Below are 17,003 nucleotides of genomic sequence, written 5' to 3' on the forward strand. Positions count from 1 at the left end.
GGATAACGATTTAAGGGTTGCACCAACGGTAGAATACCCTTCAAAAATACAAAAATTTTCTCACAATATCTGAATTTTGACTGTTCAGTTTTTATGGTAGATATATGCATAGTGGTCCGGTATGAAAAATAATTTGGATTTATATTGTCAAATAAAAAAAGTTTTCCATACAAGAATTTGGTTTTGATCTTTCAGTTATATATATATAGTTCTCTGATATAGGCGGTTCCAACAAAATAAGCAGATCCTTGGGAGAACAAGTTTTAAAGCTATCATATATCTCAAAAACTGTGGGACTAGTTCACGTACATATCTACTGACAAACGGACACAGGTAGATCAACTCAGCTCGTCACGCTGATCATTTATACATATATGTATTTACTTCATAGGGTCCTGGACGTTTCCTTCTAGTTGTTACACTTAAATTAATAGACCCATTTCAGGAAAAAGACTGGGAAATTCTAATTGGGATCCTAAGTTAGTTTTTGTTTATTTTTGTGGTGGGACTAATGATTTATTTTATACACTTTCTCAAAATCACTAAAGTAAGAAGCGAGATGAAAGTGTTTCGGGATAAAAAAGAACGAACAAAGATACTTTGACATATCTTGGATGATTTGATCTGAGTGTAATTTAACAAATTCTTAAGTTTCGAGAACCGTTAGCCGTTTTAACAAATTTGTTATAGTCTGAAAGCGCTTTGACTGGCGCCCTAAGTGAGATTATTGAACGGATCGACATCGTAATCTAATCTAACATTTAATATTTGTAAAGTAGTGGCATTCCAAAAGAAATACGAGTGATGCAGAACTTCTCAGTCGTTGTTTTCCAAATGGATTTTAACCGGTCCAGCGTTTTCCTGGTGGAAAATAATTACCTTGTGTCTTGTCGCAAACTCCGGGCGTTTTTCGGCAATCGCTGGCTTCTGTTTGATGAGTTGTTGTCAGTAGCATTCCTCATTAATGGTTTCACCTGCTTTTAGAAGCTCACAATACAGCACGCTCTTCTAATCACACCAAATATTGATCATTAGCTTGGAGTCATGAATATTTGGCTTTGCTGCTGATTTGGCTGTTTTGCCAGGCTTCACATATACATAGGTATGTATTGTGTTTAGGGTTGTTGGAATAGGTCCATGTTTCACCACCAGTTGATTTGATCTCACATTAAAACAATGAAGAAGAATGCGGGGAAAAAGAACTTTTCCACCATTTTTTGGCAAACATATGAAATTATATATTTAAATATTACTTCTTTATTAGTTAGTATGATTAGGCATTAATTTACAGAATAAGATTTGAATGTATATTGATGAATATTTTCTTCACGTAACAATTTTGGCGTCGAGTGCACATTTTCATTCGCCCAGTTCAGTTCACTCACTTTACTTCTTTCACGTTAAGCTAAGTAATTCTGCACTATGTTTACAACTTATTACACCATGAATATACCTCCGGCACAGCAGGGCTATAGTTTACGTTATACATCTGAGACTTGATGAATTCACATTTGTTTTCTGGTTCTGGGAACACGGTGGCCAAACCTAAAAAAAAATATTGATCAAAATTAAGTAAGTATTTCAGTTAAATACAGAATTCATATGAACTTACCCTCTTTGTAGGCATACTCAACAATCGCAACAGCGATCTCTACTGAGCACTCAGTGATTTTTTCCAATGGTGGATACAGACTGCCCTTGGCTAAGTCTTCATCGAGACTCATTACCGCCAATTTCTGAGCGGCCATTAGGAAAATTTCTTCAGGAATTGTTTTAATACCAGCGGCGATCACACCCAATCCAATACCTGGGAAAATGTACGAGTTGTTGCCCTGACCGGGATGGAAAACTTGGCCTTTGTACGTGACAGGTGCGAACGGTGAGCCAGATGAGAAGATAGCACGACCATCTGTATTTTGATAAGCTTGTTCAGCGGTACACTCCGCCTTACTGGTAGGGTTTGACAGGGCAAAAATAACGGGTCTCTCATTCAACTCGGCCATTATTTGCAGAATTTCGGGTGTAAATGCACCACCTACAGCAGCAGCGCCAATCAACATAGTTGGCTTGACGATTTTTACGGCCTCCAGCAAGCTATCAACGGGTTCATGTTGGTGAGCGAAATGTAGCTTGTGTTCAGTCAAACCACCACTGGGACGGTTTTTCACAATCAAACCGCGACTATCCACAAGCCAAATGCGATCTAATGCTTCTTTCTCCGAAAGTCCCAAACGGATCATTGCAATTTTACATAAATTGGCGATACCCAAAGCAGCTTCGCCAGCGCCAAAGAACAGAATTTTGTTTTCCAACAGTGAAGATTTGGTAAGTCTCAAAGATGCCAAAATACCAGCAACGGCAACTGAGGCTGTGCCTTGAATATCATCGTTGAATGTACAGAAATTATGACGGTATTTTTCTAAAAGGCGGAATGCATTGCTATTGCCGAAATCCTCGAACTGTATGAGGCAATTCCGACCGAAACGACGTAGCACAGCTTGCATGAATTCATCAATGAAAGCATCGTACTCCTGACCAGTGATACGCTTCTGACGCAGACCAATATATAAAGGATCATCCAAGATGCTCTGTGTGTTGGTGCCCACATCCAATGTAATCGGCAAGCATTGATGCGGTTTAACACCAGCCAAGGCGGTGTATAGCGATAGTTTACCAACTGGAATACCCATACCGTTGGCGCCCAAATCGCCCAGACCCAAGATACGTTCACCGTCTGTGACCACAATGGCACGAATATCAGTTTCAGGCCAGTTCTATAAGAGAAAATATATTGATGTATTAAAATTTAAAATTTTATGTTTATTGATTTATTGTGAATGTGTAACAGTTGAATATTTAGTTTTTTCACAGTTCCTTACCTTAAGCACATCGTAGACATGTCCCTTGTCTCGGATTGTTATGTAGAGACCCTTGGGGTTTTGGAAAATCAAACTGAACTTTTGACAAGCCAGGCCGACGGTTGGTGTGTAGACCAAAGGCATCATTTTGGCAATATCAGATCCAAGCACTTTATAGAAAAGACGCTCATTGCGCTCAGCCAAACCAGAGAGGTATATATATTTATCCAAATCGTGTTCCAGGCGATCGAGCAAGATCAGCGCGTGTTTTACTTGTTCTTCCTCTGATTTGACTACAGCAGGCAGTAAACCTTGAATACCGAGTAGCTGGCGCTCTTCAACGGTAAACGCCAAACCCTGTAATGAACAATAAGGAAAATGCAATTAACGCATATTATTTTTAAAGTATAATGTACGAGTATATAATGTAAATTGAAATTAAAAGGAAATAAAAAAATTTTTTTTTCATCCTTTTAAGTCCCAAATAGTCTATCAAAACTTTGGATTTAAAGTTCTCAACATTAATTAGACTTAAGGAAATATGAAAGAGGAATTATAACTGTGGAAGAGCTTGTTTTGTGGACCATTGAGCTTTGGTTCAGAATTAAGGGTAAACAGCGGAAACTATCAAAACTAGTCGCGTCAATGAAATAACCTCTGCGAAATCAAGAGCACTCTCCAAAGTCGCCTTAAATTGGAATTCAATCAAATCGCAAACATTTTCGCTCAAAATAATTGCAATATAGTTCAAAGAAATCAGTAATAAAAGATAGGGTCAATTAAAATATCAAATAAAAAATAAGAAAAAATAAGTGTATTTATATTTAAGCAGATCGTTAATCTTTCGAGGTTCATAATTTGTCCAAGACACTTTCAAATCACGTAGAAAAATCAATGTTAAATGTGATCTTTTCATAAATCTACAAGCTTAAACATAAATACATTTAAATGTATGTTGGTGTATATGTTTGTTTATAAATAAATATTTGTTTTTATAGAAAACATGCGATTTGTGAAAGTTAGACCGGCGTGGGACAACCATCGGCTGATCATTAACTTTTGGCGATATGTGTGGCTCCACACTACATATGTATATATGTATGTATGTACATACATTTGTACTTAAGCATGCGGCATACATAAATTGGACATAAATACAAAAACTCAAAATCAAAATAATAATTTATGCTCGTGCCGCTCAAAGCAATTAACTTTCAAAACACCCCGTCGGGTAAGGTCCGCTATTTTATTAAGCTCTGTATTACATACTTATATACATATATGTTAGGAAAAAAAGCAAATATAAATTTCAATAAACATACATACATTCAGCATACTGAAATTAATTCAATTTAATATTTCAATTGCAATTATTTCGTTTTTAGTTAAACTAGTTACCGGCGGTTTTTCTAGAAAAATTAAAGAGAAGAAAATAAAATTTAATTACTTATATTTAGTTGTATGTTTTCTATGCCTATTTATGGACTAATTTGGGTGGTCTTTTTATTCTGAGTCTGGAATGTGCGAATTGTCGCTCAGAGACAAATCTGACATATACGATTCTGATTTTCCCAACAAAAAAGAATGTTAGGAAGTCATGAAATTGGGAACCTTTGTACAATGATGTTTTTATTTTTACTTATTCAAAGCATTCTTTTGTCACAACTAGAAGATATTACGAACGTTTTCAACTGGGAGCGCCTGCTGTTTGAGTCACAATCTCTCGATTACGCCAAAGGGTTTTCCTACAACTAAATATGAATGATTGGTACAATTTCGTTAGAATGTTAGTTTGTAAGCATTTCTTTGCATTGTTTTTTATGTATTAACTGTTTAATATATTATTTATCTATAAATGTTTTATGATTGTGTATATATGTACACATATACAAAAATAAACACGAACTTGTATAAATAAATGTTGCTGTTGAAAATTATTTATTTCGAAATTGTCTCAAGTTCAATGTCAATCGATCACTTTTCTTAGCATTAACAATATGCCGAGACGTACGTATTATATATTATACAATAGTGTGTTTGCTTGACAGTAAAGATTGTCATTGGAGCCATGACGAGCAAGTATATTCAATTGCTCCACAGTTGTTATGTGCATTTTTTGACCGCATTTACACATATAGCTTTCTATACCTTGAACAGGATATATTTAGTTTGTCACGAAGTTTGCAATACTTCCGTGAGCAGATAATTTCACGTTTTGGGCCGGTCGATTGGCCACCAAGATCGTGTGATATCACACCGTTAGACTTTTTCCTGTAGGGATATGTAAAGCCTGCAGTCTATGCGAACAATCCCGCTTCGATTCAGATCTTAAAATGAAATATCACGCGTGTCATTCGCCAGCTACTCGTGTAAATGCTCGAACGAGTCATCGAAAATTGGACTCAACGGATGGACCATCTGAGACGTGGCCGCGGCCAACAATTGAAAGAAATAATCTTCGAAAAATAATTGCCAAATAATGTTCTTTCAACTCATAATAAATATTCGTCATTAAATTTGAAGTTTCTGTTTTTTTAAACAAGTAGAGAACCTCAAATGGATCACCCTTTATATAGTGCATAAAAATAAAATATGTATATAATTTGTTAAGCTTGTTTATAAGTAGTTGCCATTACGTGCCCATTAAGCATTGTGAAGAATTTGCCAACTCATGCTTGGCTAATAAAAAACAAATTATATTTTTTGCAGGTGTGTTTGTTACGTATTCCTCGTAGATACGCTTTCGCTAATTTAAATAAGATATTTGTAAATTACTCACAGCTTATAAATAATTTTTCTGGAAAAAAATTTAGGAATGATGATAGCAAATATGAACCCGGAATAATATTTACAAATTGTGAAATATTGACAATTATTAGACTTACGCAGTAGCTGAGATCGGGAAAAGAAAGGGAAGGGGCGTGGTTGAATTTTTAATGGTTAATAAGGGATAAATATAGTTATATGGCAATATTCTAGGCATTGAATAGGTAAAGTACTAAACACATAACGACGACCAGACGACAAACGACAAACGAGAGTACGAAAGTGAAATGAAAACAAAACAACGCATGTACACAAAACAACGCAGCTGTCCATTTTGCATGTACACAATTTCGTTGTGGCCATACTAATACCTTACACTTCAATGAAATTTTAATATTTTGTTCAAAGTTAAATTTTTTATGCAAAAAATAAGTAAATAGGTATATATTTTTGTTTTAAATTATCAATTGTTATTACAAATGATAAAATAGAGCTATTTTATGCTTTTATTTGTAAAATAACGTCAAGTTTGTAAGAGCTGTGAATAATTTTACATTTTACATATTAGTGGCATCACCACTCTTCCTCATCTCTCTTCTTCATTCTACTGTCGTTCTACTGTCGTTGGCAAATAGGAATTAGCGAGAATGACAACTGTCGGCCTACAGTCGTGTTTTCGTGTCGTTGTCAAAATAAGTGTCCATAAGAACGTGTGTAATATTTGACAGATGTCGTTTGTCGACCTGCCGTCGTTATGTGTTTACAGCTTGAGTCTGTAAAATCAAATGCCTATTCAAAAGCTTTGTATGTTACGTAAATATTTAGCTGAGTAAAACTATTAATTTGTGGAAGTGAAACCGGCTGTTTAGTATTTTTGCTGATTTATACGAGTAGTTTCACTTGTTTCTATTTACCACCTATTTTTTATTCAGAGGCAAAACAGATGCGAAGAATCATTTATGTTTAAGAGAAAAAAAATGCTTAAAACTGGAACAGATATACATATGTATATGGACTTATAAGCTGCTATTTTTCAGATTCATATACAAATTTCGGGTGAATAAAACTGTTTTTAATGCTAGGTAAACTCTACATGGAGCTTGCTGATCAAAAAAAGCAAAACTTCAAATTTCAATTTTTATCAGTTTCCAAATATTATGTAATTGAATTTACCGAAGTTCAAAATACCGACGAATTAAAATGCCGACATATTAAAAATACTTTATAGTGTCTGCATTTTTACTTTGTGAACAGCGAATGGGAGCGAGCCTCCAAGAATATCCAATTATACATTTACGAGTATTTGTTATAAGCTTTGGATGGCCTGCAGTGTCTTCGACGAATTTTACTTTTTCGGTTACCAATAATTTTTCGAGCACCATTCACAACTTGGTGGACAGTTTCGACATCATACTCATAAAATCACGTCTCGTCACCTGTAATGATGCGTTTGATGAATATGGGGTTCTCTGCATCCTTTTGCCACCTCTACTCGGCAATATTTTTGTTAAATAAATCAACCATCTCTCCGATATCAACACGACGATTTTGAAGCACTGCTTTTTTAACTGTTTCAATGTTATCGTCATTAACAGATATCAATGGACGAGTCGCATGCGGTAAGTTTTCGATGACTGCCCGACCATCATTGAATGCATTCTGCTACTTAAATACTTTTGTTTGTGATAAAGTAGACTCCAAAGACTTTTGCAACAATTCCAATGATGCCGTAGCCGTGATTCCATTGGAAATACAAAATTTCACGCAAACTCGTTGTACATTTTTTCCAGACGAACTTTTCGCTTCTAAACAAACAGCTGCTAAACACACGCTAATTGACTTAGTGATCAAAGTTTATGCGAACATTAAAAAGTTTGTACAAATCTAGGAAACGTTTTTTAACGTCGTTGTTCGCGCGCGCTGTTTAAGTGGACCAGTCCGGGTTAGAGGATATTATAAATTACCAATTAAATATGTACATACTTACGAGTACATATGTACATAGTAGACCAATATACATATATCTTCCTTCCAACAATATAATGATCAAAGAACTCATTCCATTGCTTACATTTAGGAGAACAATCAAGAATAATAGAGAACCTGACGTAACATATAACATTTTCTTAAATAAACACTAATTCACATCGATAATGGAATCTAAAGTTTTGGAATATGATAAGTCATATGCTGCTATAGGCACATATTAGGCACTGGCAATCAATTATTCTATTAACACTCAGGAAATTTGCACGTATTTATACACAACAAAATTTCCAAATATTTTACGGCAGTAAATGCACTAATGATTAAATAAATGAAGTTCATTTTAAGAAATAACAAGAAATTCGCAGACTTCTAATCATAACTAAACTGTTATCGATCTTAAATTGTTGTGCAACGCACAATGATTGTTGAGTCAATATTCATGGCATATTAATTTGTAATTTAATCAATATTGACATTTTATAATGAGCACTCAGGGAAGTAATAAAGATATGATGGCCAAAACTGGCGTAAACATTTTGAAGTGGGCTCCAAGGTGCTGACTATTCTACATGCATACAATACATAAGTATTTACGCATTGGTAACTATGCACATGAATTAGAAGATGAGAGACTGGCTAACTGAACTTGTTGCTTACTTGAGTTCTTGGAGGTGTCGGCTATCACCTGATCTATATTTATGACGAAACATGTATGCCTTGTCAAACGATAACGGCACAAAATATTGATGTACAGAATTGCTTGGATACAACATAATTATGGAAGTACATATACAAATTTAGAAAATATAAAAATTATATACATATTAATTAAGAGCAATATATACATTTTTACAGTGCCGTAGAGAGAAAACTGAAGGCTCGTGGATATTTATGGTGAATTGTTGATGAAAAAAATCTTTAAAACATTGTTGCAGCCCTGAAAACTTCAAGCTCGAAATTATTTGTTTCAGACATATCAACCCCTCAAACCTCGCTTCTTCGCGTATGAAAATATATACATACATACATACATATGTATGTATATTTATTCTGATTTGAATGACACATAAATGCATGTATGTACTTACATACCTGTATATAGAAGGCTTTACATATGCACATGTGTAGAAATATTGGTATCCATTTAGATAAATATCTAGTCTGTTAATGACATTTCTAACTTTTCACTTTTCAATAACATTTAAAAGGCAATTATTCATACATACAAACTATTAATCATGCAAACCTTCGTGTACACACATACCCACAAATAATCGCAACTAAACACTTTCAATCTGATTGACTTTGTTGCGAATGAGGGCGGTCAATTGCGGCGCTTACAAGTGTGATGGTATGTGTGTTTGTGTTCCAGCACAAAGTGAGGCCTGGTCAGCTCCAATCGTTGGCGCATAGCAACAGCGTGAATTTTCGTTTTGTTTTGGTTGCCTTTTCATGTTGAAATGTTCGGCACGCGCAACAGCTGACACAAATGACCTAAGCGGGCTGGTGTGATTGTTGTTGCCATAGTGTCTGTTTGTTATGAAGTTGGTGCAAAGTGTAGTGTGAAATAGCACAAAGTGTATTAGGAAATAAAATAAATGCGAAAAAGGCAAAGTAACACTATTGATTAGAGAAAAGCATGCGAATAAAATGTCAAAAGAAACTAAATAAGCCGTCTTTTGGCTCGCTTTGCTGCTAATATGAGTTTGAATTGCGCAATATTTTATAAATTTATATATTTAATTCAATTCTCTTGAAATTAAGTATACGTCTAGTTGATTCGACGGGTTAGTATGTAGAGCATATCTGGAACCAATTTGTTGTAATTTCGTGAACAGTATTTTCGCACGTCAAGCAGTGGCTTTGTCGTTTTGTTCTGACACGTTAGAAGCTTGGGAACACCACCACACTTCTATTTTTTCTATGTTACACATGTTGTATTTTATTTGCCTAGCGTTGGAGAGTAGCGAATCGAACAAACATTTGTTCAAACAGATTGACAGCATAATGACTTCTAACACATACCCTGTTGAATATAGTCTTCTTTTCTCACCATCTTTCATTATACCCAGAACAAGGTATATGAAGTTTCTCAAGAAGTTTGGAACATTAAATGTCGGAGACGTTATAAAACAAATATATAAAAGATCAACGCCATTAGTACATTTAATTTAGTCATGTCCGTCTGTATATAGGTGAACTAGTCGCTCTATTTCCGAGATTTTGCTCATCCTTAAGACAAAATACTAAGAAGCTGCTCATTTTTCAGACCTCTATACTTCTAAATATTTTTTGGAAAAGGTGATCATGAACTGGAACTCCTGCTGCACGTAATGCCATGAACTCGTAAACGAGTTAAATTTACCGTCGTACACATATAATTGAATTTTGAAAAAGAAAAAAATAGTTTTAATTTAAATTTAAACCCATTCATCAATTTTTTGGTAGGATAACGATCAACACGTCAATAAAATAAAGGAATTTGTGCTTAAGAATCGACAATTAACAGTCTGAGATCTTACTGGTATCATTGGAATATCGGAAGGCTCAAAGGCAAACATTTTGAAAGATCATTCGGGCCTAAGTAAAGTGAAAGCACGATTGGTGCCCAAATCAAAAAATGTTTCCGAAAAATAGCGTCGCGATAAAGTTTGTGAAACAATGCTTTCTTACTACCAGGATGTCATGAAACGTATTATTACTGGCTATCAATCTTGGATCCATGTTTACGATCCGGAAAGAGGCGATCAATCGGCCGCAAATTGTAGCAAAGGTGAGCCAAAGCCGAAAAAACCAGGGCAAAAATCAAGGTTATGTTGACAATTTTCTTCAATTATCGAGGTGAGGTGTACTTCGTTTACCTTCCGAGCGGCCAAACAGTCAACAAGAAATACTATTTATTTAAATGTTATTTGTCGGTTGCGTTTTTCCTAAAAAGAGGCCGGAATTATTGGAAATATTGCATCTTACAGATATTTTTGATAATGTAAGTTGTCGTATCAACTCAAAGTCTTATTTAACCGTTTTTGGTTTTAAATATCCATATACAAGTGTAAATGCATATGTTTTTTATTTTGCTGTTTGTCATTCATTGGAGATTGTTATTTGTATACGAAATTCAGACTTACATATTTATCTTTCCCATTGTTTTTTTATATATACTCACGATTATTATGCAATGCATATTCATATAAATTCACGATAATAAATATAACAACATTGAAATGCAATAGCCAATTCTGTTTGTTCGCGCGATAATTAGAAAAAGACAACAAGAAAAAAGTTAACTTCGGTTGCACTATAATACCCTCCACAAATAAAAAAGTTTCGTAGCAATCCAGATCATAATTACATTTCTAACATTTCCTTCTGGGTATTAGAAACTTTGTGGCAAACTTAATATACCCTGTTCAGGGAATAAAAAATTTAGTATAGTGTATGTACATATATACTTATGTACTATGTATATCTGATTTAATTTGCAATACTCAATCACATCTCATTATTGCTTCCTTTTGTTTGTAATTTTCTGGTTTCGCTGAACGTCAACGTACATTTATATTTATTTACATACATATGTATGCATATATACATATGTATATGATAGTATTGCATTTCTAAAACCAGAAATATACACAACTATATATAAATGTACAATATGTACATTGTGTTAATATTAGCGATAATTATTTTTATTCGGCGTGTTTTATTTAATTGTTTCGCAAAGCAAAGTTTACTTTATTATGACGCTGCAATAAATAACGTTTTCGTTGGCGCATCCCGTCTATAAGTAAGAGCAATGTTTGCAGCAGATAAGGCGCGCAAATAAATCGGCACACTCTCACTATTTTGTTGTTTGATTTTTACAATAGACCATACGAGATGATAACCGAAAGTAAATAAATAAATACAGCGATAGAGTTATTAGTAAGCACATTTAATATGTATTAAAGCCATACAAATATTATGTGTGTGTGCCCAAACAAATTTGGGGTCAGACCGAGATTACCGCGCCGGTGACAATGAGTGTTGAGCTGCAGCGTAATCTTGATCTTACGAATAACAATGATTTGCCTTTTAATTACTGATTAAGCGCTAATTAGTGCGCCTATTTGCAGATTTGGTAACACATTATGCATATTTCTAAGCGACGTTTCTTAGTATACATATGTATGTATTAAACATTAATTGAAATTAAAATTTGAGTTTGGCTTACTAATAATGATATTTCACATTTCATGCCTCCATGTTTCTAATGCTGTTTTGTACATACTATACATACATATGTATGTATGTTTGGTAAGTAATTGACGATTCGAAATTGCAGTTAATTGGAAATCCGGTTCGAAAAGTTGCTTTATAAGTCGTTGGGTGACACATCCAGTATACAAAGGCAATGCAGACTTGTAAATTGTTTCTTAGATAAATCAAGAATAAATTAAAAGTGCCGGTAAACGAGTACTGAAATGAATTTAAATCTTCTTCTTTAAAGGCGGAGACACTACTCTCGCGGTTATAGCCGAGTTAACAACAGCGCGCCAGTTGTTTCTTCTTTTTGCATTTTGGCGCCAATTCGATGTTCTAAGTGCAGCCAGGTCTATCTCCACTTGATCTCTCCAATAGAGTGGAGGTTTTCCTCTTCCTCTGCTTTCCCTGACAGGTACTATTTTCTGATCAGGAGTGTGTTCATCTATACACACAGCATGACCTAGCCAGCGTAGCCGCTTTCCCTTAATTCGCTGAACTACTTATGCCAATGTCGTCGTATAACGTAGCAGGACGGGAAGGATGAGTGACTTGTAGAATTTAGTCTTTATTCACTCACTTGCCTACTCACTCCAAAGTAGCACCTGCTACCAAGAGTTATTTTGCGTTGGATTTCGACGATTGTTGTTCGTGTTAATACTGGTTCCAAGATAGACAAAATTAACTACGACTTCGATGTTATGACTGTCAACAGTGAAGTGGGAGCCAAGTCGCGAGTGCGACGATTGTTTGTTTGATGACAGGAGATGCCCTCGTTCACTACTATATCCATTTGCTTCACTTTCTTTACCAGTCTGAAGAAAGCAGAACTGACGACGCGGATGTTGGGGCCAAATATATCAAATCATAGGCGTACGCCCGCTGCTGTACACTCCTTTAAAAGATTCTACATGTTCGATTAAGTTCTGCAGCTCGAATTATTTTCTCCAGCAATAGATTGAAGAAGTCGAATGATAGGGAGTCACCTTATCTGAAACCTCGTTTGGTATCGAAAGGCTCGGAGAGGTCCTTCTCGATTTTGACGGAGCTTTTGGTATTGCTCAACATCAGCTTATACAGCTTCGTTAGATCTGACGATTTTTATCATGGAAACAAAAAATAATTGAACGAGTAAATGGAGTCACGAGTAGGGAATCGTTGAAAATGTTGCAAGAGTGTTTTAGATGTTATAATTTAGCACGAGGATCGTGAAAACACTATTGATGACGAGACGTGAGTTTCTGAATATGATGTTTAAACTGTTTAACCCAAGGGAATAGCACTCCGAAAAACCAAATTTCGCTGGAGGAGGAGGAATGGCTAAGGATTTTGATAGAAATTATAAAGGGAAACAAAAAGCCGAGGAAGTGGAGCTGTTGGACAATTGAACTTTTATGAAAAACTGATGAGATAGTTGCATTGTATCAAACGACGTTTAATGGAGGAGAGTTTTTTTAAAGCAAAATAGTAACTAACCAAATATAGTATACGCATCTACTTAGGAAAATTTTTTATAAATACGTTTAGGTATAGATCTAATCTTGAAATATATAGAGGTACCTTGCTATTTAAATTGATTTGATTAGACTGGGACCGGATTCTTGGATGCTGAATTCATCATGTTATTTTTCGATGGCTTTTTTCATTGCCAGATACGCTGAGAATCCGAGAATATAATGTAAAATAGAGTCCCGAACACATTGTGAGATAGTCGATTCTCAACAACACAAGTTTTATATATGTATAATTCAAAAATAAAATTGCAATCAATGTATAACAGAGCATAAGACTATACGCGATAAAAATATTCCATCTTTCTCTAGAATAAACGAAAAGTTGTAAACAAGTGAGATAAAGTAATATTGCCATAATACTATAATATCAACAGTTGCTGAGATAATTTTGCTACTTTCATTTTCAATGCTAATTGTATACCAATGTACTTATGTAGATAAACTCATAAATATTCAAGCATATGTATGTACATTTATACAGAGATAAGTGCTGAGAAGTGGAAGCAAAATAAATGAAAGCAAATACAGTGCTTTGATAAGTGAAAAATAGCTTTTCTCTGTTTAATTTAACGCTACTTTTAGAGATTTTGCGTAATGCATAAAATAATTAATCAATTATTTCAGTGACGCACGATTGTTAAATGGAGATACTGTTGTGTTTTTGAATATACGAGTACATAGATACTTATATAACGATTACATATTAATTATTCCTAGAAATACTTATGTATGGCTTTGTATGGAGCTTCATACACTCTGAACGAGCGGTTCACTATCAGAAAAGTTTTTATATGATAAATTTTATTATTTGACAAAATATCTTCACGAAATTTGGCACAGACTATTGTTCACTGCCATGCTACAAGCTCCGAATATGTTGTTCAGATCGGAGCACTATGGCATATAGCTGTAGCACAAACTGACCGATTCAAATCAAGTTTTTGTATGGAAAACTTTTGTATTTGATAAGATATCTTCATGAAAGTTCTTATGGGTTATTGTTCAAGACAGTGCTACAATCATCGAATATATTGGTCAGATTAGCTCTCTATAGTATATACATGCTGCACAAACTAACCGATCAATATCAAGCTAAATGACTTTTTATATTCTTTTATGAAATAAGATATGCACATATACACGAAGACCGTGGAGAGTCGATTCGGCGCTGTTCGCAGTAACTCGGACTGATGTATGGAACAACTTGGCTCATTTTCGTCGAGGTCTTAAATTGAAAGCTTACAAAATACAGCTTGTGGAAGAGCTGAAGCCGTCCGATCTTCTCAAGCAATATCGCTTCGCACTATGGGCTCGTGAAAAGTTCCAAAAGATCCAACGAGAAAAATTTTGTTCAGCGATGAGGCCCAATGGGGATGTAAACAAAAAAATTACCCCATTTGGGACGAAGAGCAACCGGAAGAAATTCAAGAGCCGTTGTTTCATTAAGAAAAAACAACGGTTTAGTGTGATTTGTGGCCCGGTGGAATCATCCATCGCTCCATATTTCTTCAATAAAGATGCCGGTGAGAAAGTAACCATCAATGGCCACCGTCACAGCTCCTTGATAACCAAATTGAAACTTGTGGTTTCGCGACATTTCAACAAGGTTTCAACAAGACGGCACCAAGCAGTTTCACGTTTTGGCTGGTCGATTTACCACCAAGATCGTTTGATATCACACAATTACCGTTAGATTTTTTCCTGTGGGGATATGTAAATTACCAGTCGAAAGCTCGAACGAGTCATAGAAAATTAGACTCAACGGATGCACCACTTGAAGCGTAGCCGCAGCCAACATTTGAAAGAGATAATCATCAAAAAATAAATGCTAAAGGATGTTCTTTCGAATGTTAATAAACAACCCTCATTAAATTTGAAGTTTCTTTGTTTTTTCTTTATAAAAGTGGAGAACCTCGAAATGGATCACCCTTTATATACATATTTATATTGTTAGTTGGAATTTCCCAAGCCATCAACATTCGAAAAATACCAATTGCTTGTTTGGAAAAGAGACAGTTGGCTGACTAGCTGTGCTAGTCGGTCATACTAGTATTTACAAACCGGTTTCCGGCTAGTAGCTTTGATTGCAGGGGAACTACTCTCGAATACAATGCGCATAAAAACTTATAGTGACGGTCCTACAAGACTTAAATTGGCATCAGTCGCTATCATTATGAATTTTTAAGAGAAGAAAGAATTTTATTTTCGAAATTATAAATGTGCGCAGTACAAAATCAAGCCAAATTATTCTTATTAAAATTAATTGGTTTTCATATGCATTTGTCTAATATATAGAATTATTGAAATTTGTACTCCAATAATAAAGTGCCCCTAATTCCAAACACAAATAAGTTTATATGTATGTATGTACATATAATATAATGGATATCATTAATTGGAAGCAATGACGAGTCATGTGAATGAAAATAACACATACATATGTATGTATTTATATGATTTTGCCTAATTTCGTGAAATTTTGAAAGAGCACACAATATATTTCATGAGATGATGGAGATATTATATAGTACATACATATTTATTTAAAGTTGTTTTTTTTATGAATACGCATTGGTGTGTGAATGCTTAAATTGCCAACAAGTGGCGCAAACAAACTCGTGCGTGAAACTTTGACCCCTAACAAGGTGACATAACCGAGTGTATGCTCACATAAGTATGCAAGCTATTTAGGAGTTGGTGCATACGCAAACATACATATGTATATACAACTCGGCTAAGTAGCACAGTTACTATGAAATCGATTCAACTTCGTTTTTCGGTCAAAATTTAAAAAGTGTTTGTATACATGTACATGCATATGTATGTATATGTATGTGGCTATATGTATTTATGTATGACCGGCTGAGCCGTGACGCCAAACATATATTGTCGAAATTAGCATATATGCATGTCATACATATTTACATGTCTGCCTTTTCCGAATACAGATATTTGCTGTTTTAAAGGTTATCAGGTGACATTACAAGTTTTAGAAAGAAATATTCGTCATTTTGCGTCAACTTAGTAATTTGTCATATGATTTCATGTATGTCCATACATACATATGTATGTGTCAAAAAAACAATGACAAAGCGTTAAATTCTAATATATTGTTGATTATTTTATATACAAAATAATTAAATCACTCGTCATCCTTTAAATGCTGGATTTTCTATGAATAAGTGACGTCAGCACTCGCAAAGGAAACCAAACAAATTTTTGCATAAAACCAATGCAATTAATTACTAAAGAAATTATGTCTGTATGCCAGTATATGTTTTAAATAGCTACTACCGTAATTACACACACATACATATGTATACGTACATACATATTTACTTATGTATATAAGTCAATCATAAGTTAAAGATGTCGTGTCTGTGGCGTTTAGATTTAACTTTAGTTTATTTTTATTAGTAGATATTTTAAATGCCGTTTTTGATTATAAAAAAATGTGATTGCGCTTTTGTATGGGCTTAATCACGCTGCGTTGGAGTGACATTGAAATTATGGCACAAACTACAAATGTACATACTTATATCTGCGCGTGTATGTACATATGTATGTATGTGTGTATGGGTGTTTGCGATTCATATCTTTTCGCGTACTCAAAGCATTATTATATTGTATT

The 17,003-nt window shown here is 34.6% G+C and overlaps 1 protein-coding gene across 2 annotated transcripts in view; it reads right to left on the reverse strand.

The window, feature by feature from the left end:
• Positions 1–1,238: 1,238 nt before the first annotated feature.
• LOC105234168 (NADP-dependent malic enzyme) overlaps positions 1,239–17,003 on the reverse strand; it is a 31,057-nt gene continuing 15,292 nt past the window's right edge. For both annotated transcript variants that reach the window (XM_049448375.1, XM_049448374.1), the window contains exons 3-5: positions 2,880–3,215; positions 1,613–2,774; positions 1,239–1,545 (exon numbers count right to left, since the gene is read on the reverse strand). In XM_049448375.1, the coding sequence (XP_049304332.1) occupies positions 1,427–1,545; positions 1,613–2,774; positions 2,880–3,215 (1,617 nt within the window). In that variant the 3' untranslated portion in view covers positions 1,239–1,426. The remainder of the gene's footprint in view (positions 1,546–1,612; positions 2,775–2,879; positions 3,216–17,003) is intronic.

Source organism: Bactrocera dorsalis, chromosome 2, assembly GCF_023373825.1.
Source record: "Bactrocera dorsalis isolate Fly_Bdor chromosome 2, ASM2337382v1, whole genome shotgun sequence".
Taxonomy (NCBI): Eukaryota; Metazoa; Arthropoda; class Insecta; order Diptera; family Tephritidae; genus Bactrocera; species Bactrocera dorsalis.